This window comes from Mauremys reevesii, linkage group 1 (assembly GCF_016161935.1).
Source record: "Mauremys reevesii isolate NIE-2019 linkage group 1, ASM1616193v1, whole genome shotgun sequence".
NCBI lineage: Eukaryota > Metazoa > Chordata > Testudines > Geoemydidae > Mauremys > Mauremys reevesii.
The window spans coordinates 225,745,694-225,770,007 of NC_052623.1; the positions used below are offsets into that span (position 1 = coordinate 225,745,694).

Here is a 24,314-nt window from a genome sequence, read left to right on the forward strand (position 1 = left end):
CAGTGTGAATGTTCTTTTAATGTACTTTTGTGTGTGTGTGTGAGAGAGAAACACTTTGTGGTAAACGGGTATAAATCTATCTTGCACTGGCCTGCTGCTGGTCCCATTTCAAAGCAGGGTAGATCAAAGTGCACTATGGAACTTTTTAGCGCATGTCAGCTAAGTCCACGTGGATCCTGAGTATGCAGCAGGCCACTTAGCGAACTGGGGTAAAGATCTGTCTGGAGATTGTTCCTGCTTTGAGCAGGGGGTTGGACTAGATGACCTCCTGAGGTCCCTTCCAACCCTGATAATCTATGAAATGTTACAAACTCTATAGCCCCCTCCTATTATCAGTTTACCATTAATTACACCTGCACCAAATATGGCTACATGTTTAGGATTTACTAAGCACACATCTTTGTGCAGACCCACCCAGGCTGCACACACTTTGGGTTGTGGTCTACAGCATCTCTGCTCAGTGTCACCACTGGCTTCATTTCCTATAGCATCCAATAGCGTCAAGACTGCCTCTGCCTCCCCTTTTTATAGCTTACTCATCTACCAGGGAAATTATGGACCTGATTTTGTACCTTGTGTAACCACTTATCCCTGTGCTGAGTGTAAAACCCAGCCAAGTCAGAATGGTAACATTTTACACCCACTCTAAACAGATGTAAATGATGACACAAGATACAAGGCAGAGAAGAATGAGGCCATATATTCCTTTTGGTCCATGTGAAGGGCATTACTAGCAGATCATTACACAGGGATTCCTTGGGTATTGCTGCACAATGTCTTTTAGTACAAAGTTATTCAGTGGAACATGGTCTAGCTCTGCCATTGTTGCTACTTTATTTTCTCAACTTGAGACGGTACAGGGTGCTTTGGAGAGGGCCTGTCAATAGAGCCCTGCACAGATACAAATCTATATCCATGGATGCGGATATCTGTGAATATAAATCGGTATCCGTGGCACCGCAGGGCATTCCCGGGAACCACAGCGATGAAAGGAGCAGAACCTGGGGCTGCCGTTCCCAGGAACCAGCGTCCCGTGCTGACAGCTCCTCTGGCAGCTCCACTGGGGCAGGCAGCTGTCCCTGGTCACACTTGTGTGTTCACGTGGGCACACACCCCCATACAGGAGACGCAGGCAGCTGAGTGGAAGGGATGGGGGCAGGGCATGTATCTGTGCAGAGCTCTACCCATGCCCTGGAGGCCCGGTCAATTTACAGTGGCTGGAACTCTAGCCCTGCCTTCTGCTCCTCCTCTCTCCCCCTCCTCACTCCTCCTCTTCCCCCTGAGGCCTCATCTCCAGCCCAGCAGGAAGCCTGTGGAAGGGTGGTGACCAATTCCCCCCCCCGCCCCCAGGCAGAGCTGGCTGAGTGCTGCTAGCCCAAGCCCACGCTGAACTGGCCTAAGCGCCCCTGTGCCAGACCAAGCCCCCCTCACCCCTTGCAGCGTGGCACACGACTGACGGCCCCCCTCCCTGCCCCATGCAGCACTAGACTGAGAGCCACTGCACAGCACTGGATCAAGACCCCTGAGGAAATCCCACTATGTGGCATGGAACCGCTCTGAGCCTCTTCTCCCTTTCCCTCACCCCTCACACAGCACGGAGCTCACCCAAGCCCATCTCCCTCCATGCAGAGCTGGTCCTCCTCCCTTCCTCCCCCATGCAGGCCTGGCCCAGCCCCATTGCTCCGACCCCTGCCGAGTCCCATCACTCACCCTCCTGAGCCCCACGGCTCACCCCCCCAAAAACTCCTTTGTGGCAAAACTGGGCATTTGTACTGTTTGCTCTTGCCAGCTGGTGATCAGTTGACAAGAGCAAATAGGCCAAATACCCAGTTTTGCCAAAAAATCAGGACATCTGGGGCCAAAAGGGGATGTATGATCACCCTAGGCCAGGGGTCCCCAAACTTTTTCAGTTAGGCCCCCCCTTACCTGGTCTGTGCCCCGCCTTGGGAGCCAGGGCCAGGAGCTGGGCTGGGACCCGCAGTCAGGGGCTGTGAGTGGGGGTGCAGCTGGGAGCAAAGCCACAGCTGGGGCTGGGGGCAGGGCTGGGGCAGGGCCAGAGCAGAGCTGACCACTGCCCTAGGCTGCGGTAAGAGCTGCCCAGGAGCCTGGACAGCTCTGGGAAGCCCCGGACCCTGCACCTGCCTTGGGCAGGGGGCCGAGGTGCCCGAGATCAGCCCCCAGCTCTTGTCCCTTCCCCCCAGGGTGCACCACACCAGGCTCCCCACAGTGTCCCAGGCTCCCTGAGCAGCTCTTACCATGGCCCGGCTTCTGGCCAGGCCAGGGAGTGGGGCCTTGGGGGGAAGGGAAGGAGAAGGGGGTGTGGCCCCATGACAGGGATGGGTGGGGAAACATTATTTTTGCCCAGGCCCCAATATATCTTAATCCACCTCTGCTGCTCATGAACATTGCTGAATGCATATTTGTTACTATCAGGGAGACTGGGTTATGGGAGAGGGAGGACTGTATTTAGAGTTGGGATCACATGCAATGGCCACAACAGCTCCTCATATTCTGCTGAGTACCTGAGGACTTTCTGGCCTCTTCATGGAACGCATCTCTAGTATAGAATTAGATACCTGACAACGGCCCCAGTTTATGGACTTCACACAATCCCATTACCTCACTAGTGGCCCGTACTTCATGTGAACACTGCAGTGTTTGTCTTCTCCCCGAAGGATCCAAGCACTAGCCACTGTGTTCTCCCAACCCAGTTTGACCGTCTTGGTGTGTTGATGTCCACTCCATAGCGCGTGAGAAGTCACTGCTTTGCAGTAGTTCTGCACATGTGAAGCCAATATACCCTGGCTGCGTGTATCTATCGACACCTGCCCTAGAAGGTATATTATATATTACATGAGCGCTGTAGATAAAGATAGTCTCTGGAACAGCCCTGAGCAACATTACCTTCCCCCTTGCTTCTGTGTGTCTGACCCCTCCTGTCATTTTTCTCCACCTACCCCTCTCTGCAGATCCCAACTGTACAGCAGCAGAATGAAACTGGCATGATCCTGATCAGTTTCACTCTGCAGTGGGTGGAGCAAAAGCAACAAAACAGAACAGATCATTCGCTGCAAGACTGTCCAGTTGCTAAATCTCTTAAAAGTGGAGGAAGATATCCCTAATCACTCCCTGAATTGAACCTCCCGGAGTAGGCCACTATCGAGGGAAGACAGCCAGCAAAGCTTTCTGTGTGGAATGTATTTTCTGGTGCTGGTAGGTCCGTGAAGCTGTCCCCATAGCTCCTAGGGCAGAGATTCTCAAACTGGGGGTCATGACCCCTCAGGGGGTCACGAGATTATTACATGGGGGGTCATGAGCTGTCACCTCCACCCCCAAACCCCGCTTCACCTCCAGCATTTATAATAGTATTAAATATTTTTAAAATGTTTTTAATTTTGCGGGGGAGGGGGGTCACACTCAGATGCTTGCCGTGTGAAAGGGGTCACCAATACAAAAGTCTGAGAACCACTGTCCTAGGGTGTCTCTCCAGAGTGGATTCTCTGGTGTATAATAAGGTTAGTGAGCTGACTGAAGCCCCTCCCACAGTCAGTGCACCGATGAGGTTTCTTTATCATGTGGATTGTCAGGTGCTGATTCAGGTTGGAGCTCCGGCAGAAGCTCTTCCCACACTCAGTGCATCTGTAGGGCTTCTCCCCCGTGTGAATCCTCTGGTGCTGGATGAGTGTGGAGCTCTGGCAGAAACGTTTCCCGCACTCGGTGCAATGGTAGGGTCGCTCTCCGGTGTGGGTCCTCTGGTGCTCAGTGAGTGAGGAGCTCTGGCTGAAGCATTTCCCACAGGCGGGGCACTGGTAGGGCCTCTCCCCGGTGTGGATCCTCTGGTGTTTGATGAGGTCCGAGCTCTGCAGGAAGCGGCTCCTGCATTCAGAGCACTGATAGGGTTTCTCTCCCGTGTGGCTCCTCTGGTGCTGCACCAGGGCCGAACTGCTCCGGAAACTCTTCAGGCAGTCGGCACATTGATAGGGTCTCTCCCCCATGTGCGTGGTCTGGTGCTGGCTCAGGTTGGAGCTCCGCCCAAAGCTCTTCCCACACACAGCACACCGGTACGGTGTCTCTCCTGTGTGCACTCGCTGGTGGGCAATCAGGTCTGAGCTCTGGCGGAAGCTCTTCCCGCACTCAGTGCATTTATAGGGCTTCTCCTGCAGGTGGGTTCGCTGATGTCTTGTAAGTGTCGAGCGCAGGCTGAAGGTTTTCCCACACTCGGGGCACTCGTAAGGTCTCTGGCCTGTGTGGGTCCTCTGGTGCTGAATGAGGTTTGATCTCCGACTAAAGCTCTTCCCACAGTCAGAACATTTATGAGATTTCTCTCCAGTGTGAGGCCTTTGCTGGGCAATGATGTCTTTGAGTTTCCTGAAACCTCTCTCTTGGGGAGGAGATTCATCCCATTTCTTTCCTGGAAGATTTCTCACCTGATTTTCTGTCCCCCACTCATCCTCACAGTCCTCTTCCCAGTCAGGGCTCTGGGAATCTTTCCTTCTGGATTTTTCTGACAATGCTATACTTGGCTCCTCTGTCTGAAAACCCTCCTGCTGTGGATTCTCCTCCTCGTTTTCACTCATGATCCCATCACCTGCTGGAATAAAGAGAGAATCAAGACATGGTTCATCCCTGTGTCTGGGGGAAAGGGCACCTCAGCCAAGGGAATCACAAAGAGTTTGTCACAAATCTGAAAACTTTACAGCCTGATCCTAAGCCCGTCAAAGTCAAAAGCAGTCTTTCCAATCACGTCAATGGGTGCTGAATCAGACCCTTTGATAAGATCATAAAACAGGAGAAAAAAAAATCACCTGAGCTTTTTATCACAACCTGGACCAATCCCTCCTTCTGGACTGACACCAGTCTGTTGTGAACGGACCCAACCGCTGGATCCCACATGCTTCTATACCCCCGGGTCTGGGTAGTGACTAATCACCGTTCCCAGCTGCTGTGTCTGCCAACCTTCCAAGGGATGTGGGACTCTGCAGGCAGCTGTCTTAAACCCAAAACTAGGCCAAGCACTTAGTTGCTTACAGTGCATTTACACTGGAGTGGCACAGCTCTGGCACTGCAGCTTTGCCACTGTACTGCCATAGTGTAGTTGCTTCCTACATTGACTGAAAGACTTTTCCCGTCACTGTAGGTAATCCACCTCTCCACAAGGCAGTAGCTAGGGTGACGAATAAGTCTTCTGTCTAGCTGCCTCTACAGAGGGGTTAAGTTGACCAAGCTATGTTTCACAGGGCACAACATTTTTCACAGCCCTGAGTGATGTTGCTATGTCAACCTAATTTTTAGGTGTCGACCAGGCCTGACACGTGCCCTCAGAGCCTCATCTAGGTGTGGGCACCGAGCTGCTCAGTTAAGCCCCTTACAGGTTTAGCGAAGGCATTTCTTAACCACAGCCACTTTTACTCTTAAGAGAGCACTGGAGAGTTATAGATCTTTGCAAAATAACAAACAGTCCTGCAATGCTTCCACCTCACTCTCTTACTCTGATCTCACCCCACGAATCCAGGGTCTGGTCAGTGTCTAGCCGAGAGGCTTCTGACATGTGGTGGTGGTTGGTCCCCTTGCTCAGAGAAGCCCTCCCCTCTTAAATACACCCTCTGTCTCTTTTCGCCCATGTGCTCCAACTGGGAAATTCCAGCCTCTTGCCCCCAGTCAGGCTTCTGTGGAGAGTCCACTATTCCCTTGCAGTGGGCCAGTAGTTGAGAGACAACCAAAGTCGATGGCCCATGATTGCTCTATGGTGGCTTCTCAGCCACAGACTATGTCTAGATTATGCAGCCTATGCCAGCCCCTAGTGTAGCTGCAGCATATGCTGACAGAAGAAGATTTTCTGCCAGTGTAGGAACACCATCTCCCTGAACGATGTTAGCTATATTGACAGAAGTCCTCTTCTGATAGCACTGCTTTGTCTACACTGGGGGTTTTGTCAGCCTAGCTATGTCAGCTAGGGTGTGTGGTTTTTTCACACCGCTGACATACCTTTGCTAGCATAAGTTTCAAGTGTAGACAAAGCCACTGTCATTCAACTAGGTGTCAAACCCTAATACAAAATGGATGTTCTAATCCAAATTGGAGGTTCTACTATTAAGTGAAGGTCACAGTGAAGGTTACAATCCAAGATGGCGGTTGAAACACAAAATGGAATTCACAGTTGCGTACAGACATATCCCACTCTGTCACACCTTTCCCCAGAACATCCCCAGAAGCTGGCCCAGCACTATGGAACTCACAGCCATAGAAGAAAGTAATGACTATGGCTCTTATCACCTTCAGAACTCAATGCAACATTTGCAAACAGGAAAGTTTCTGCTACAGTACACTGGTTAGGCGGGGGAATGCTAGCAGTCTGTCAGGACTGATGTTAAACCATAATTGTCACCTGCTTTCCGGTTACTCTAACACAGTGGCTCTCAACCTTTCCAGACTAGTGTACCCCTTTCAGGAGTCTGATTTGTCTTCTGTATCCCTATGTTTCACCTCACTTAAAAACTACTTGCTTACAAAGTCAGACCTAAAAATACAAAAGTGCCACAGCACACTATTACTGAAAAATTGCTTACTTTCTCATTTTTACCACATAATTATAAAATACATCAATTGGAATGTAAATATTGTACTTACTTTTCAGTGTATAGTATATAGAGCAGTATAAACAAATCATTGTCTTTATGAAAATTTAGGGTTTTTTGAGTTTGGTAGTGCTTTTTATGTAGCCTGTTATAAAACTAGACAAATATTCAGATGAGTTGATGTACCCACTACGTACTCCCATGGGTATGCATGCCCCTGGTTGAGAGCCTCTGCTTTAACCACTGGCTACAATACTGAGATTAGGGCTGATCGAAAAACAAAAATTCCACCCTGCAGAAAATCATGATCTTTTGATATTTGTTTGATATTTGTCCCAAACTGGAACAAAAAGCAGAAATGTTGACATTTTTTGCAGAACAAAAAGTTCAGAAAAATTTCAGTTCAGAAATGTCTAAACATTCCTTTTTTATATTTTTCATTGAAACATTTTGCCAGTTCTGAATCAACATGTTTTTGTTTGGTTTGTTGAACCAAATGGAAATGCTTCCTTTCAGCTCACTTCCACATTGAACTGTGTCTGCTTGAGCTGCTGTGGTAGTTCAGATGAGCTGTAGTTCACCCCATGTAACATAACCCATTCTCCTCTATGGGACAGGATTCCTGGGTGGCCTACATGTTTCATGACTGCACTGCATCATGAAAATTGACATGCAGACATGATGCACTCCAGTGGTTCTACCAGAGGGGAGACTGTGGTGCATCATGGGAGATGCGGTCCAGCCAGGGAGCCTGGCCCACAGAAGAGAATGGAAGCATCAGACACCTGAATTACAACTTCCATGAAACACGGCAGCAGCTCTGGAGAACACAGATTAATGTTAAAGTAGCCCTCAATACAACAGTTTGATTCACTGTCTCTCAGGGAGAGATGCATTACCTATACCCACAGGACAACCTCTCATGTTGGCACAGGGAGTGTCTACACTGAAGCACTACAGCAGCACAACTACAACGGTGACAATGTCATGTTTAAGTGTAGACAAGAACGGTCACTAAAATCACCCTGACAAACATCACAGCTCTAGGATAGAATGGACTAAATAAATGCACATTATTATTATTCGTGTTCTTTGTCACTGCTGAGGATCTTTTGGACTGTAAACTCCCTGCAATAGGGACCGTCTTCATCACCCAGCACAACTGCAGCTCTAATCCTGACAGGCCTTTGGGCTGTACCATCATATAAATGAATAATAACAATATTAATCCGCAGAACAGATCACTGATGAGTATTCCTGCCTATAACTGACCATGAAGAAGCCTAAGATTTAGACATAAAAGTAGCAAAAAGCTAGCACACTGGTAAACAAACTCAAATGTTTATATTTGGATTGACCCGACACAAAACAAAGTATCTTATTTTGATTTGTCTGATAAAAAATTGAAAAATATTTGCAAAATCAACATTTCCCTTGGAAAATGTTGATTTTGTGCAAACTGCATTTTTTGTTGAAAAAAACGTTTTGAGGGAAGATTCCTGACTGGGTCTATAGATGAGACGAGACAGAAACAGGCAAACTCACAACAGTTTTGTTGGAATCCCAACATTTATATTTCACCCACTGATGTTTCCTGGGTTGCTCTGACTTATTCCTCACCTGGATATCTTGGGATCTCCCTGTCTATGGAGGCATGAAGATTGGGGACACATGGCTCTTTCCCTTGTTCCATCTAAGAGATTGCAGCCGTTTGGGGGTCTGGCAACCCTGCATCCAGGGAAATAAAACAGGTGGTAACTGAATTACTAAATGCTTGAATACATGTTACAAATAAAATGTGAGGATTTTAAACTCAGCCCTTTTCTTTGCTGGAGGAGAGGGCCCTGCGCAGAGGCAGAAGCAGGATCCAGGGACTGCAAAGGTGAGCTTTAAACCACTTTTGCACACATACTCCTCCATTGCCCACTGTGCAGACAGACCCAGGAACTGGCCCAAAGAGAACAAGAGAAGCATACTGGTCACAGTCTCTAAATAATGTGCTTCCCCGGATAATGATTTGAATGTGTGGGGGATCCAGTGGAGAGTGCTAGATTTAAAAGAATGTTTTACTGGAAGGTGTTAATGGCTACCATCCCCCTGTCTTCTATTCCACTGATCAATCACAGACCTTATTAAAGTCGATAGGTGAGTAATCACCCTTCTTCAGGGCTAAAGGAAAAGAGCAATTAAGTCCCTTCATGGAGTGTGATAACTGGAGGCAATAGAAGCTACTTCCCAAGGCAATCTGCTGCATGGCAAAGCTTGAACAGGGTTAAACTGTGTAGTCTGATGGATTTCCCTTGGACTGATTGCAAATGCAGGATCTAGAGCAGTGGTTTTTAAACTTTTTTTTCTGGTGACCCAGTTGAACAAAATTGTTAATACCCATGACCCAACAGAGCTGGGGCAGAAGGGTTTAGAGTGTGGGAGGGGCTCAGGGCTGGGGCAGAGGGTTGGGGTGTAGGAGGGGGTCAGGGCTCTGGGCTGGGGGAGCAGGCTCTGGGGTGGGTCTGAGGATGAGGGGTTTGGGGTGCAGGAAGGGGCTCTGGGTTGGGGGGGCTCAAAGCTGGGGCAGGGGATTGGGGCGCAAGATTGGGGCGAGGGCTTACCTCAGGCGGCTTCCTGTCAGCGGCACTGCAGGGGTGCTAAGGCAGGCTTCCTGTCTGTCCTGGCACCGTGGACCACTGCGCCCCGGAAGCAGCCATCAGCAGGTCCAGCTCCTAGGTGGAGGCGCACAGCAGCTCCGAGTGACTCTCGCCCACAGGCACCAACACTCCCCCCCAGCTCCCATTGACTGGTTTCCAGCCAATGGGAGTGCAGAGCCGGTGCTTGGGGCAGGGGCAGTGCACAGAGCCCCATGCCCCCCCCCCCACCACCTAGGAGCTGGACCTGCTGCTGTCCACTTCTGGGGCACAGCGCGGTGTCAGAACAGGTAGGAACTAGCCTGCCTTAGCCAGGCAGCACCACTGACAGGACTTTTAACGGCTCAGTTGGTGGTGCTGGCCAGAGCCACCGTGACCCAGTCCCTTCTATTCTGTGACCGAGTTCTGGGTCGCAACCCGCAGTTTGAAAACCACTGATCGAGGTGATCCCGGCAATTACAGGCCTGTAAGCCTGACTTCAGTACCAGGCAAACTGGTTGAAAAAGCATAATCCCAACTATATATATAAAATAATGAGGTCTAAATCAGCTGTTACCCAAGAAAGCGATCTTGGAGTTGTTGTGGATAGTTCTCTGAAAACATCCACTCAATGTGCAGCAACAGTCAAAAAAGCGAACAGAGTGTTGGGAATAATAAATAATAATGACAGAAAATATCATGTTGTTTCTATATAAATCCATGGTATGCCCACATCTTGAATACTGTGTGCAGATGTGGTCACCCCATCTCCAAAAAGATATATTGTAATTGGAAAAGGTTCAGAAAAGGACATCAAAAATTACTAGTGGTATGGAACGGCTTCCATATGAGAAGAGATTAATAAAACTGGGACTTTTTAGCTTGGAAAAGAGATGACTAAGGGGAGGTATGATTGAGGTCTATAAAATCATGAATGGTGTAGAGAAAGTAGATGAGGAAGTGTTGTTTACTACTTCTCATAACACAAGAACTAGGGGTCACCAAATGAAATTAATATGCAGGAAGTTTAAATCAAATAAAAGGAAGTATTTCTTCACACAATGCACAGTCAATGTGTGGAACCCCTTGCCAGAGGATGTTGTGAAGGCCAAGACCATAACAGGGTTTAAAAAAGAACCTAGATATATTCATGGAGGATAGGTCCATCAATGGCTATTAGCCAGGACGGGCAGGAATAGTGTCTTTAGCCTCTGTTTGCCAGAAGCTGGGAATGAGCGATGGGATGGATCACTTGATCATTGCCTGTTCTATTCATTTCCTCTGGGGCACCTGGCACTGGCCACTGTCAGAAGATAGGATACTGGGCTAGATGGACCTTTGGTCTGACACAGGAGGGCCATTCTTATGTTCGCAGAGGATTGGTTTTGACAAGCTGTATGTGTGCCAAAGCCAATACCCATTGTGAGAGTGGCTCTGAGAAGGAGCAAAGAGACAGAGCTCCCTGGGGCACAGGACTCGCTGGAAAAAGCAGGCTTGAAAAGTGACCAAGGACATTGGCTGCTATTGCTTGTTCCTACTATGTGCAGGGAAACAGGACTTTAAGTACTTTCTTTGTAACCAAGCAGGAGTGCACCAGAGACTATAGCTGATTCTCCTCCTAACAGAAACAACCCTTCAAAGCCCCAAATATTGGCTAAGCTCTTGGGGCAAAATAGCAATAATAATATTCCCTGAGGGAAATCCCAATGAACCTCCCTGTTGGCTCTTGAGTGACTTTATTCCATGCCCCCTTTTAAACTAAACCTAGGAGGATCCTAGGGGGTGGCAGCTCGGCTTTTAATGTGCTGCCCCGAACAGGCTGGCGCAGCGGGGACTCTCTGCTGGGCTGCAGATGCACCGACACTGGTTTTGTCCCTTGATGCTGGCTATCTGATCCCTTTCCGTTCACGCTTCAACTCCCTTGTGCTCCCACGGGCACCAATTCCTGGTTTCTGCGCTGTTTTCTTCCCCCCTCCCCGGAAGCTATTTCTCTGCTGTGATCCTGCCCTGTCCTCTCAGTACAGACGCCCCTGCCCCGACTTACCGCTCCCAGCTGCTCCCCGGGGATTCATGCCCTTAGCACGTCAGTGGAGGGGTGTTGTTTTCACTGGAGATGCAGATTCTGTCGCTTCGGACACATGGCGCTGGGAGCGATATTTGGCTGGGAACAGGAAAGTCCCATCTTTATTAAGTCCTCCTCCCTCTGAGTGTGCGGATCCTCTCTAGGGCAGGGTGGGTTAAGAAGCTCTGTGGTTTTAACCTCCAATTTCCCGGGCTTAGTTCGGACAATGATCTTCTCTCTTCTTACCCGCTTTCTCCAATAATGATTGTACTTTGTGGTCTCTCCAAACAGCCTCCCTGAGCTCTTGAGGAACTAAACTGGATCTTGACAAATATAGCCCTTCCACCAGCACCATGCCCAAATACCTCCACTGGCTTCCCAGTCGTTTCAGAATCAAGAACAGTAAGCTGCACTCCTTGGTTTTAAAGCTTGCTCAGGCGGTCCTAACAGACTTGTTCCTTCTCCACTGCCCTCCATCCTGACTCTCTGCAATGGCTAAGAAACACATCTGCTTAGCGTGTCTAGTACACTACGTTGGTTTTCTGCTCTCTTCTTATCCTAAGTTCTTGTTGACTCCTCTCCAAGGAACTATGAAAGCAGGGAGCAAACTGCGAGCTGCAAATGCACACCACAGTCTGAATACAGTAGGTCTATTCCATCGCTTACTTCTGCGATAGCCAACCACACTGGATAAGCATATTAGCTGGATGTTTCTGCTAAAATAATCAGCAAGAACAGATGTAATTGTTAACATTTAAATTATCATTAAGCTCCCAAGTTAATTTCTTCTTTGCATGAATAGAGCAGTTCATCAGTCTCTTAGAGCTATTATTTAGCTTGTCTCTCTGAAACCTGATGTCTATACTTAAAATGCTACAATGGCACAGCTGCAGCTGCTTCACTATAGCACTTCAGTGTAGACACTTATGCAGATGTAAATTTTCATTATAGACCAGCTCAACACAGCAACAATTCACATTTTGAATATTTTCTCTGCAAGGGCTAGAAGCATAAACATTTTTATTTAATTGAAAAAGATTCCATTCTGCAAATACAACAACGCTTCCAAGTGTGTAGCACTTGAAAATTACGTCGGCATAACTATATTGCTGAAGGGGGTACTTAAGCTAAACTAAGTCCCTGTGTAGACAGCACTAGGTGAATGGAAGAATTCTTCCATCAACCTAGCTACTGTCTCTCAAGGAGAGATGCATTACCTATGCCCACAGGAGAACATCTCATGTTGCACAGGGAGTGTCTACACTGAAGCACTATAGCAGCACAACTACAGCGGTGACAATGTCATGTTTACGTGTAGACAAGCCCGGTCACTAAAATCACCCTGACAAACATCAGAGCTCTAGGATGGAATGGACTAAATAAATGCACATTAATATTATTTGTGTTCTTTGTCACTGCTGAGGATCTTTTGGACTGTAAACTCCGTGCAATAGGGACCGTCTTCATCACCCAGCACAACTGCAGCTCTAATCCTGGCTGAGGCCTTTGGCCTGTACCATCATATAAATGAATAATAACAATATTAAATCAGCAGAACAGATCACAGATGAGTATTCCTGCCTCTAACTGGCCATGAAGAAGCCTAAGATTTAGACATAAAAGCAGCAAAAGGCTAGCACGCTGGTAAACAGACCTTTAGACTTTTCAGGTTTGCCGTGCCCACTTGGGGGTCTCTCAGACGAATAATCATCATCAGTGTCATCTGGGCTCTGGGCACCTGTTTCTAGAGAGTTCAAGGCTGTTTCTAGAGCCCCTCTGATAATCCCTTTGTCCTCCATTGTAACACAGCCAGGGTGGGAATTCACTGAGTTGTGCAGAGCGGGACAAGCGAGGGTGCAGGGAGCTGCCATTTTGGGGGGGGGGGGCGAGGAGAGATGAACGAAACAGAAAGGTTCCCACCGCCTGGGGAGTGAAGGGTTAACACGACGGCGCTCCTCCAGCTCCTAGAGAGGCCCGGCCGGGAGCTGCGCTTCCTGTTCCCGCAGAAACCTGGCGTCCGCAGCGGCTGTACCGCCCGTGCCCCGCACCCAGCCCCGCGGGGCCATGCGGTGAGTGCAGGCGCTGGCCGAGCCCCCGCGGGGGCAGACAGCGGGGCGGGGGCCAGCACGCAGCGCCGGGGAGGCGGCAGGCGCCGCCCCCGGGGCACAAAGGAACCGCAGCCTGGAGTGGGGCTGGCACAGGGAAGGGCCAGTGAAGCTGCCCCGTGTGTGCAGCTGCAGGCCAGGAGCGTCTCCCCCCACGCAGGAATCGGGGCTCTGCCCAGCTCCCCCGGCTGGGTCCCCACCCCCAGAGCCCCGGGGCAGCCCGCTCACAGGTGGCACTTGGGGGTGCCTGGCCCAGGGCGGGCTGTGCAGCCCCGCCAGCCCAGGGGGTACCTGCCGCTGCAGCCCCGGGGACTCTGCGCTCTGGGAAGGACGGGGGGCAGATGTCACCCAGCAGGCAGGAGGGGGCAATGGGGCTGTGCCCCGACACACCGTGTGGTCACTCATCGGCAGTGGCTGTGGCCCAGTGGCAGAGCTGGCGTGTGGCCCCCAGGGGCCGGTCCTTCTCTTCCAGCCTCTCCTGCTCTTTCTGCGCTCTCCATCTGCCCGGTTCTCTGCGTTTTTCCCTCTCCTCCACATCTCTGCTCCTTCGTCTGCAGGGGCAGGGCAGGACAGAGCTGAGCAGAATGCCTCATGCTGAACTGACAGGAAATGCTGGTCCCCAGCAGCTGCCCAGGCCAGGGGAAGGCCTGACTCATGGGAGACAAGGGGGGAAAGTGTCACTAAGGGTAGCTGGAGGGTTGCAGACTTTGTAGTTTGTGTAGGCCGAGCTCACTGCATACACCAAGGGCTCGTTCATCCTTCCAGTTTCCCCCACAGCCTCCCTATGTGCCACCCTCCCATCCCCCTCTAGCTCAGGCACTCGCTACAGCCTCTTTACCTCCTCCCTCATGCCTGGGGTCTGGTTATCCCCCTTTCTTCCCTTCTCACCATGCTGCCCCCCCCTTCCCCTCTGCCACAGACTCTATAGGACAAGAAGCAATGGGCTTACATTGCAGCAGGGGCAGTTTAGGTTGGACATTAGGAAAAACTTCCAAACTGTCAGAGTGGTTAAGCATTGGAATAAATTGCCTAGGGAGGTTGTGGAATCTCCATCACTGGGGATTTTTAAGAGCAGGTTGGACAAACACCTCTCAGGGATGGTCTAGATAATACTTAGTCCTGCCATGAGTGCAGGGGACTGGACTAGATAACCTCTCGAGGTCCCTTCCAGTCCTATGATTCTATGTGCCCCCCATTCACTCCTCTGGCATATGTCAGGGTCTCTGTGTGCCCCCCATGTCCACTTCCCTGCATCCCATCGTGCCCCATTCTCTACCTCTGCACTATGCCAGGGGCTCTACGTGTGCCCCCTCCCACTCTCCTCCATTTTGATCTTGCTTTGCTCAGCCAAACTCCACCAGAGAGGTCCTTTGGGGCCATCTGCCTGTCCCAAGTCTGTCAGTCAAAGGAGGAGGTTGGGGCGTGGGGCTAAAACTCCACCCTGTAAAAAATCAGCTTGCTAGAAACGCCAACAATAGAGTTAACAGAGACTTTACGAATGCATGCGCTGCTGGGTGAAAGAAGCGAGGGAGCCACTAAAGCGATCACCCTTCTTGCAGCCAGGAGGATTACCATCGGCACATGGCGCGTGAGGACCGTATGCAGTCAGGGAAAGACGGCGCAGGTTGCAGCAGAGATGAGGAGCACAAAAACACCCCCCCCCTAGGCAGACAAGAGAGAAGATGGGCAAGAAGCTGGAGAGCGACTGTTGACAGGAGACAGGCTGCTGCTGTATTCACATGAAGAGAGCGCGCGCACACACACACACAGGAGTAGGCTCATGTTGTCAAGCAGGCACAGAGAGCACTGATTGGTGGGAGGCACACGGTCCCAGGATCATGATGAATGTGTTCCAGTGCCACGCTCAACCCATGACAGTGAAGAGGGAGGACAAGACTACTTTTACAACAGACTCTTATATGAGACTTTAATGCCAAAATTGGACCTGATAACACAGGATGACAAGTCATGGGGACCCATGCTCTGGGAGAGATGAGTGACACAGTTCATGGGGACCCATGCTCTGGGGAGATGAGTGAGAACCTGGTCATAGGAGGCATCTTTCCTCACAAGATCCAGCAGGCATGACAGAAAACCAGATGCATTAGCAAGAAGTTCAAGTGGTGGCCAGATTGACTGGATATATAGGCGTCAGACAGAAAAGAAGTACAACAACAACAACCTTGAAGGACCATAAGACCAAGGAAGATTTTGGATTGGCCGCTGAGAATAAGTTTTCAGTACACTAGGGGTCAGCATGGGAAGAAGCTTGGAATTAAGAAACACCAGCAGAAAGAGTGGATCACAGCAGAGTCCTTGACAAAGATAGAAGACAGAAAGAAGAAGAAGGCAGCAGTCAACAACAGCAGGACTAGAGCAGGCAGAGCAGGCAGCATACAGCGGTAAACGAAACAGCTGTACGATACTACCAAGCGACTGTCTGGAAAGTTCAGCAAGCCAGAGCGTCCGTTAAAAGACAGCAGGGAAAGTCTATAACAGATGAAGAACAGGAAGCGGCTGGACCTGGCGGTGATCCCGGCTGACTGGAAGAGGATATCTCATCAAAATCCCAAGAAAGGAGACTATAGAGGAACACTCTCCTGTGGTGCCAGGAAGGTCTTCAACTGAACAGGCAGCACAGAACAGGCAGAAGATCGGATCAGATAGCAGATCTCAGCGCATCAGTCGAGAGCAGTCTATGGTGTGACTCCTCTCGTTACACATCAACTTTGTTGACTGAAAGAAAGCATGGCGTGGATCGAGAGACCCTCTGGAAAGCTCCCTACGGCACTATGGCATCCCAGCAAGTGGGTCCCTGATCAAGAATTCATCTGACGGCATAGTTGTCACCACTTCTTCTTTCTTCTCATCATCGATTGGATGAAGACATCCACTTACAAGCGTAGGGAATGGAATCCAATGTCATTGTGGACCCACAGCATGCAAGAGAAGACCAGCGTAGTGGCAGCCACATCAATTCACCATCAACCACGACAGTCACAATGATGGAATGGAAGAGAAGAAGTGCAGTCCTTCACCTACTATAGCATCATCGACCAGCAGGGTGGTGGCACAGACGCACATCAAAAGTAAGGATTTAGTAAGGCAGAGCAGCCTTCTTACAGCTGGCCAAACCCCCAAGCAAAGGAAAAGAGGGCGCAAGAAAATACCTGGCGATGCGACTGTGTTGGCGGCCCATACCCGGTGGGGTGGCGGGCATGAATGCTCAGCCAATAATACTGATGCAGAAATGTAATGTTATTCATTTATTGATTTTTGTTATGTGCACAGTAACATAGCATCTGGGTTCATAGCATAGATTAAATGCATTCTGACATGTAAGGGCCTGATTTTCAAAACGACAGAAGCCCACAACCATGTATAAAACTGAGAGCCTCATTCAGCTAACAACTGTGCATGCAAAACAGTATTTCAACGGTCACATGCTCTGATGGTATGCATAGTTGTGATAAATGCATGCATGGTTATACTGTTGAAAACTGGTCTGTACATCAGTCTGTCCACAGTATGCAGCATAAACAGCCTTCCTTGTATGGACCCAGCCAACTATTAATGACTCATAGATTTTAAGGCCAGCTGGGACCATTGTCATCATTTAGTTTGACCTCCTGTATAACACAGGCCATAGAACTTCCCTGAAATAATTCCTGTTTGAGCATATATTTTAGAAAAAACATCCAATCACCCACCTGCTAATGGCCCATAGTTGAGGAAGCATTTGGCCAAGAAGATGTCTTGCACTGTGCTCTGAAGGTCAGTAAAGTCAAGCTGTGGTGTGACACTGAAGAGGAGCATTTCTGTAGCTGTGACTCTTCATCCTAAGACATGCTGTTTCCTGTCTCCAGGAATGCAAGTGTAACAAAACCAAAGTGAGAGCAAAAGTGCTGTAGATGATCTGAGCTGTTGTAGTGGGGTATGGACAGAGAGAGACAGCCATTAAGGTAGCTAGAGCTCTACAGATAAAAAACCACCACCATAAATTGCACCCAGAGGAAGATGGAAGCTAGTGGAGAAATGGAGAATCAGAACGTGAAAGGGGGAAAAAAGAGCCTGTTTCCTCTCATTCATCTGGCATATCTAGGGCCCTTCAGATTTCACTGCCAGAGATCTACATTGGAACCAAAGGGCATAGTCCTATAGGCCTCTGAAGTTACTCACATCACAGATGAAATATCCAGGGGATAGATAAATCCCCTAAGATATACCTGCTGTGCTGTCCTTGGCTTATCACTGTGAATTACTCCCACAGAGACCATTTCTCCAGCTGAGACTTTGGGCTTCAGGTGTCAGGATGAGACTGAAGCAAAAGATGCTGAGTTTATAATGCTTGTGATTTCAGATCCTGCTGAAGGATGGTGATGTCTTGTCTGTTTCTCCTGTGAGGAGAGGGATATTTTAGAGGAATGGCAGAAGGAGCTGTATCAGTGCCTGAGGGAGAAGAATGTACAAGGTTGGCTTCACTGGGTAAATGTAAGTTTTCTTTCTTTTATTCCGAGCTGTGTAAACTCTGAATTATCTGGATTTTCTGTCTCTCTTTAGTATTTATATGCCCCTCCAATAGTGTAGTATCTGAGCTTCTCACAATCTTTACTGTTTGTAGGCTCCTAACATTCCATGAGGGCCGGGCAGAGCTATGATCCCCATTGTACAGAGGAGGAACCGAGGCACAGAGAGGCTAAGTGACTTGCACAAGGTTACACTGGAGTCCATGTCTCCCAGGTCCTAGGCTTGTGCCCTTCTACTGGACCACCTTCCTTTCCCTGTCCTCAGGGCCTCCATTAGCACGGTTGGATTTATTAAGAGTACACGTCTGCTCTAGCAGAGGGTACTGGTGTAAAACCAATTACTGGTGTAACAAGCTCTCGGGGACCAGAACGTAATGTCTCCCGATCTCATTTCCCACAAACAGGCTATAAAAGTCCCAAACCAAAACTGATATCTCCAATAGAACCAAGAGAGTCAGAGCTGTGGGTTGTGGATCTTCAGGACTCAGTGGATGGAGCTATTCCTGAAAGCCCCTCCCCAGGTGAGTAGTAATAATTCCTCGAGTGAAGTCACAAGATGGAGACCCTTTCTAAGCTGAGGAACTAGATTTCCTTTATAGGATTCACTGTGTCTTGGCCAATGCCTGACAAGCCTGTACATGGAGGGATAGCTCAGTGGTTTGAGCATTGGCCTGCTAAACCCAGGGTTGTGAGTTCAAGCCTTGAAGGGGCCATTTGGGGATTGATTCTGCTTTGAGCAAGGGGTTAGACTAGATGATCTCCTGAGGTCCCTTCCAACCCTAATAATCTATTATTCTAAATCACAGTCCTCCTTACCCCTAGTGAGTCAAAGGTGTAACTCCCTTGATTTCATTAGCATTATGCCAGCAAAGAATTTGGCTCAATCTTTCTGCGTCCGTGATTATTTCATTTGGGGAATGGAGCCTTAATATTTGTCTTTCCCAGCCCCTAACATTTGTTTTAGGGAAGGGATTTTCTCCTTTCATCCAGTTTTCATGCTGAAACACTGAACTATTCAGATAACATCACATTGGGAGGGTCCCATGGTTGTGTCTCCCTAGGTAGAGAGATCCATGTAGGATATGAGGCAACACTGTTCTCCCCTAAGAGCATGCTGCATGGAGGGAAACTCCCCTAAAGAATGTTGCCAGAAGAAGCAGCCAAGCACAGCTAGTTTGAAGAGAGACAGCTTTCCCTTGCAGTCAGTTCCCACTAACACAGAAGTGGAATCTAAGATCACGTAGCTACTCCCACCAATATCACGTCATGCATGACTTCCATCAGGCATGGCAGCATAACTGGAAGAGTATGACATGAACTATGTAGTAGGTTCCAATAGCTTTGCTAACTTAGTCAATGCAGTTTAAATAGTCATATGACGCATTGTAATGTTTAGGCCGTCAACACTGTTTCTTTCCCATTGCTGAGAAGCCAGGCTGCCTTCTTATTGCATGATCCTGAGAGACTCTTCCCTGTTCAACATAAACACTAATCAGTGGGTGCTAACGATCACGGTGCTTCTTACTCACCGTACACATTGAATTTTTCTCCTTAGGTGAAGTCACACTTTAAAGAGTGCTCTGTTAAAGACCATGTTCAATTATTGCTGATATGAAACCTTTACCTCAATATCCTCAAGCTCCCCATCACCAGTAGTACTCCCAAGATCCCTGTGAGACTGAGAGACAATCAAAGATTTTTAGACAATCAATGAAGATTTTGGAGTTGAAATGAGACTGAGCAATCCTTTCTCAGTGAAGTTCCCCTTGAGACAAATGGGATTCCAGTCTGGAAAGCAAAGCCTTTTCGGAAAGCTCTAGACTTCCCCAGGAGCATGTAGAGAATGAGGTTCTATGCTCTCTCTATGTAGATCCCGAGAGTGATCCTGAGAGTGATCCTTAGTTTTTCTTTCACAACAAAACTCTGCTATTCCCAAACACTGCAATGGGGATTGAAAACCCAAGCAGATGAGGCTTGATGCTCAGAAGTGCTGAGTCCCCATGGCTCCAACTGGCTTCTGGAAAATCAGGCCCCAGGAGTCTCAGGTTGGGCACCCAAAGTTAGTGGACACTTGAAAAATTGGGCATTTTCCTTTTTCTCCTCTCACCAGTGTTTATGGTGAAATATTTCATTCTCCCTTAAAGCAGTTTCACCTGTTCTAGCACCAGCAGCAGCCCTGGAACATAGACCCACTTGCATAATGTGCCGGCTGGAGTAAGTGCCTTCTGGGGTAATATCCCAGGGAGGGATGAGGGACTTCCTCAGTCACGCTGTACTGCTGGGAATGGTTAGTGGTTTCCCTCTACTAGCAGAACAGGAGGTCACATCTGGATTTTCTCCTCCTCCCTGCAGGTGGTGGGATCCTGAGCAGAACTGAGAAGCATCACAAAGAAGGTCGTGAGAAACTGAAGCTGTTGAGAATGTTATTGGGGAAATCAAAAGAGAGAATTTCCCAGAGACCTGACCAGGAAACTACCTGCAAAGGGCAGCACAAGTCACAAAAGCAGAAGGGAAACACAGCCAGGGGTGAGGGAGGTATCACAAGGAGGCATGAAAGAACTTTCAGGGAACTGCGCAAGCCCCCTGTGCCAGAGAGGTCAGAGACAAGTGAGGGACCGTGCACATATCCTGTGTGTGAGGAAAGCTTTGAGGGGCAGAGAGACCTGAATAGCCATAAGAACAGCATTCACACGGGAAAGAAAACGTATAAATGTAGGGCCTCTGGGAAAAGCTTCAGGCAAAAGCAGGAGCTCTCAGCACATGCGAGAGTCCATGGAGCCAAGAAACCCTTCCCCTGTGCCGAGTGTAAGAGAAGCTTCAGTCGGCTTTCCCATCTCACTGTGCACCAGAGAACCCACACAGGGGAAAGGCCCTTCTCCTGCCCTGAGTGTGGGAAACACTTCAGCCACCTCTCAAACCTCACAAGACACCAGAGGACCCACACAGGGGAGAGGCCCTACAGCTGCCCTGAGTGTGAGAGGCGCTTCAGTAACCTGAGCAGTCTCACCACCCACCTGAGGACCCACACAGGGGAGAGGCCCTTCACCTGCCCCCAGTGCGAGAAGAGCTTTGGTGATCAGTCTAATCTCACCACCCACTTGAGGACCCACACTGGGGAGAGGCCCTATGTGTGTCCTGACTGCCAGAAGAGCTTCAGCGACCAATCGACTTTTGCCAAGCACCAGAGAACCCACACGGGGGAGAGACCCTACCCCTGCCCCCACTGCGAGAAGAGCTTCATCCATAGATCCCACCTCACTACGCACCAGCGGACCCACACAGGAGAGAGACCTTACAAATGTCCTGGCTGTGAGAAGCGCTTCAGCCAGCTCTCCAACGTTACCACCCACCTGAGGACCCATTCGGGAGAGAGGCCCTATATCTGCGCCGACTGTGGGAAGAGCTTCGGCGACCAGTCGAGTCTGAGGAAGCACCGCCGGACCCACACGGGTGAGAGACCCTATCCCTGTCCCCACTGTGGGAAACGCTTCAGCCAGCTCTCCAATCTCAACACCCACTGCAGAACCCACACCGGCGAGAGGCCGTACATCTGTCCACACTGTGGCAAGAGCTTCAGTGAGCAGTCAAACCTGGCCAAGCACCTGAGAACCCACCTGGGGGAGAGGTCCTCCCCTTGGCCCCGCAGCGAGAAGAGCCTCATGCACATCTCACACCTCTCTGCGCACCAGAGAAACCACGTGGGGGAGGGGGCCTACAAATGTACCGACTGCGACAAGATCTTCAGCGAGCAGTCGGACCTGGTGGAGCACCTGAAAGCCCACTCGAGGGAGAGACCCCACAGTGACAAGAGCTTCATCCAAAAGTCATCTCTGGTGAAACTTCAGGGGCTTCCTCAGAGATTGAAACCATAGGAGGCTGGAACACTCCTCTCCGTCAGCTTCCCTCTACCTGTGTGTGTGTACAGTGATGTGCACTGGAGGAGAGGGAGTTATAGAGAATCTGAGAAATACACTCAGCCCATCCACTCCCAAAGTCATCACCACCTCCCCAGTCCAGTGGAGGAGGTCCTGAATAATGGGAAGGGGCTTCACCAGTGGCCATTCCTTACCAGGCTGTCCTAGAAGAGTGTCAGGAGGCTGCACATGCTGTCCCCATCCCATCCACAAACCCATTCTGTTTCCCTACTCCAATATCCTTGCAGTTGTTCTGTGTGTTAGGGGTTGGCCTCCCGAGCATCTCTCCATACTGTGTTGAGAGGTTTTGCTGAGGTGCATTTGGCATTCCCCCAGGGTTGGGAGGGGCATAAGTGAAAATATCAGTTATTTTTATTTCAAATCTGATTCTGCTCTGAAAAGTGACTCTGTAAAAATGGTATTGTGAGGTTCCATGTTCATTGTCTTTCAGTGATTTGAGATCAAATTTGCTCCGTTTACAAGTTAAAAGATGGTTATTCTGTTAGCCCTGCAGAGTCAGCATGGTATACGTGAGTGAATCTGGGTTCTTTCTGTTTGTACGTCATCATTGTCATTGGTAATAAAAATTCTGTGATCCAAATTCTGCACTCAGTTATGCTTGTGCAATCTGACCATTGTGTTCAAAGGAGGACAGAATTTCGCTTTGCAACTGGGACTTGATTTACAATTTTGTTGATGCACAAACCAGAATGGAATCCAGCTAACTCTCCCACCGATTCAGTTTGCTGCCCTGCAGTGCTAAGACAAGTAAAGAGCAGTAAAAACTTATTTGAGTTATTCAAGTCAGCAGCTGTGTCCCTGAATACATGCAGGGAGCAGATATGTGGGGCAAGAAGGTGCCATTTTTACATAGAGACTTTTCAAAGTAGAAGTGCGCTGTGGGCACAATCCAACATCACATTGAAGTCAACAGCAAGGCTTCCACTGAGCTCAACAGGCGTTGGACTGGGCCCTAAAAGGTTTAATATAGATTTTGAAAAGGCAGATCCAGTTGGTCACAGATGTTCCAGTGACAGCAAACCCTGCTGACTAGGTCTTTGTTTGTTAGTTTGTTTTTAAGTAATATTTCTTGATCCTTCCAGAAGTCTGAATTTGTGGGATTGCTTTAACCTTGCTGGGGTGTATAATCATTTTCAACTTGGGTTCTGTTTTTGAAAAGGGGGCAAACACCGCAAACATTGTGTCATGGTTCATGCCTGCCCCCACTTTATTGCCCTCCTCAGTGGAAATTTAGGTAGGAAGAAATACCAGTTGCCATATCAGTTTTGTGAAGATGGTATCCTTTAAGTCTTTTGCTACATGGATTCTGACAACAGCGAAGAATTCAAGGTCTTGGTAGTACAAGAGAGGCCAGCTAAGGCCAGGTCTGCACTACAGACCTATATCAGTATAACTGTGTCGCTTGGGGGCCTGAAAAATCCACACCCACGAGCAACCTGGTTATACCTACCTAATCCCCTGTGTAGACAGCGCCATGTCAATGGGAGGGCTTCTCCTACTGACATAGTTACAGCCTCTCAGGGAGATGGGATTAACTACGCCAACGGGAGAAGTTGTCTCATCAGCATAGGAGCGTCTTCACTAAAGCCCTGTAGCGGCAGAGCTGCACTGCTGTAGTGCTGTAAATGAAGACAAGCGCTAAGTGTGTGCATCAAATTCATTCCTCTCATATGCAGCTACTACTCCAGGGGGGATTTCTCCAATGGGAATTGTGCCTAGCTAAATTCAGTCAGCTATCTGGTGTTTTATATAATGAGATTAGTGCTTATTTTTACGGCTGTTTATTCCCAGGTCATTATATACCATAAACTGGGTTTTAAAAAATGGTGTCTCTGCCATTACACCGAGACAAAGTTATTCCTTTTTCAGGAAGCCTTTTCTTTCCTGACTCCCACGTACAAATGGATAATATGATCCGTATTGGGTTGATACGGCTTAATAAATGTATTCTGACATAATTTCACAGTATGTCAGATTGAGTTGTATGATGTACATTTATGGTTTGTTTCTATCTGACTAAATAGCAAAAAAGCATTTAAAGAGTGTTCCCGTAGGGGGATCGCCCTTTAGGTATGAAATCTGTTGGTTTTGTTTTTATTACTTATATCACATTTAGAAGCCACAATTGAGAGTGGGGCCCCGTTGTGTTAGCTGATGTACACATAGTTAGGAAAAACAGCCTTTGCAATAAAATGTTTACAGTTCACATAGACAAGGCAGATAATAATTGGAGAAAGAAGTTTTACTTTCCCCATTTTACAGATGAAAAACTCAGACACGGAGAGATTCAGACTAAAATCCTCAAAGCTATTTAAGTACCTAACTCCTGTTGAAGGGTCTAAGTGACGTGCCCAAGGTCACAGCGAAAGTCTGTGGCAGAGCCAGAAACTGATCCAAGATCTTCTGACTCAGTCCGGTGCCTTAACCCCAAGATCATCCTTCCTCTCTAATCTAATAGTACAGTGATCACTTTGCTCTTGCTATAATTGA

At 48.8% G+C, this 24,314-nt stretch overlaps 2 protein-coding genes across 13 annotated transcripts; one reads left to right on the forward strand and one right to left on the reverse strand.

The window, feature by feature from the left end:
• Positions 1-3,403: 3,403 nt before the first annotated feature.
• LOC120379217 (zinc finger protein OZF-like) lies at positions 3,404-13,024 on the reverse strand. Of its 8 annotated transcripts, none has more exons than XM_039497154.1 (3): positions 12,913-13,024; positions 8,196-8,303; positions 3,404-4,588 (listed from the first exon to the last, which is right to left on the reverse strand). In XM_039497154.1, exons 2-3 carry the CDS (start codon positions 8,266-8,268, stop codon positions 3,474-3,476), a joined length of 1,188 nt encoding a protein of 395 aa, XP_039353088.1. In that variant the 5' UTR covers positions 8,269-8,303; positions 12,913-13,024; the 3' UTR covers positions 3,404-3,473. The 8 variants fall into 8 exon arrangements, with proteins under 8 accessions (XP_039353088.1, XP_039353086.1, XP_039353087.1 ...); XM_039497152.1 differs by having other exon boundaries at positions 3,404-4,591; XM_039497153.1 differs by lacking the exon at positions 12,913-13,024 and adding an exon at positions 11,241-11,684.
• A 219-nt stretch (positions 13,025-13,243) lies between these two features.
• Positions 13,244-23,792, forward strand: LOC120368533 (zinc finger protein 501-like). Of its 5 annotated transcripts, none has more exons than XM_039514858.1 (4): positions 13,244-13,327; positions 17,724-17,854; positions 18,294-18,410; positions 20,242-23,792. In XM_039514858.1, exons 2-4 carry the CDS (start codon positions 17,788-17,790, stop codon positions 21,759-21,761), a joined length of 1,704 nt encoding a protein of 567 aa, XP_039370792.1. In that variant the 5' UTR covers positions 13,244-13,327; positions 17,724-17,787; the 3' UTR covers positions 21,762-23,792. The 5 variants fall into 5 exon arrangements, with proteins under 5 accessions (XP_039370792.1, XP_039396612.1, XP_039389034.1 ...); XM_039533100.1 differs by lacking the exon at positions 13,244-13,327 and adding an exon at positions 13,521-13,593; XM_039526119.1 differs by lacking the exon at positions 13,244-13,327 and adding an exon at positions 16,593-17,137.
• Positions 23,793-24,314: the final 522 nt, after the last annotated feature.

What these genes read in the sequence shown, in the direction of transcription:
- LOC120379217 (XM_039497152.1), bottom strand. Translation starts at nt 8,268, where the DNA reads ATGGAACAAGGGAAAGAGCCATGTGTCCCCAATCTTCATGCCTCCATA. An exon ending in GGAGATCCCAAGATATCCAG is followed by an intron (nt 4,592 to 8,195) that starts GTGAGGAATAAG and finishes TCTTTATTCCAG; the next exon opens with CAGGTGATGGGATCATGAGT.
- LOC120368533 (XM_039514858.1), top strand. Translation starts at nt 17,788, where the DNA reads ATGGCAGAAGGAGCTGTATCAGTGCCTGAGGGAGAAGAATGTACAAGG. An exon ending in GTTGGCTTCACTGGGTAAAT is followed by an intron (nt 17,855 to 18,293) that starts GTAAGTTTTCTT and finishes TCCCACAAACAG; the next exon opens with GCTATAAAAGTCCCAAACCA. An exon ending in TCCTGAAAGCCCCTCCCCAG is followed by an intron (nt 18,411 to 20,241) that starts GTGAGTAGTAAT and finishes TCCTCCCTGCAG; the next exon opens with GTGGTGGGATCCTGAGCAGA.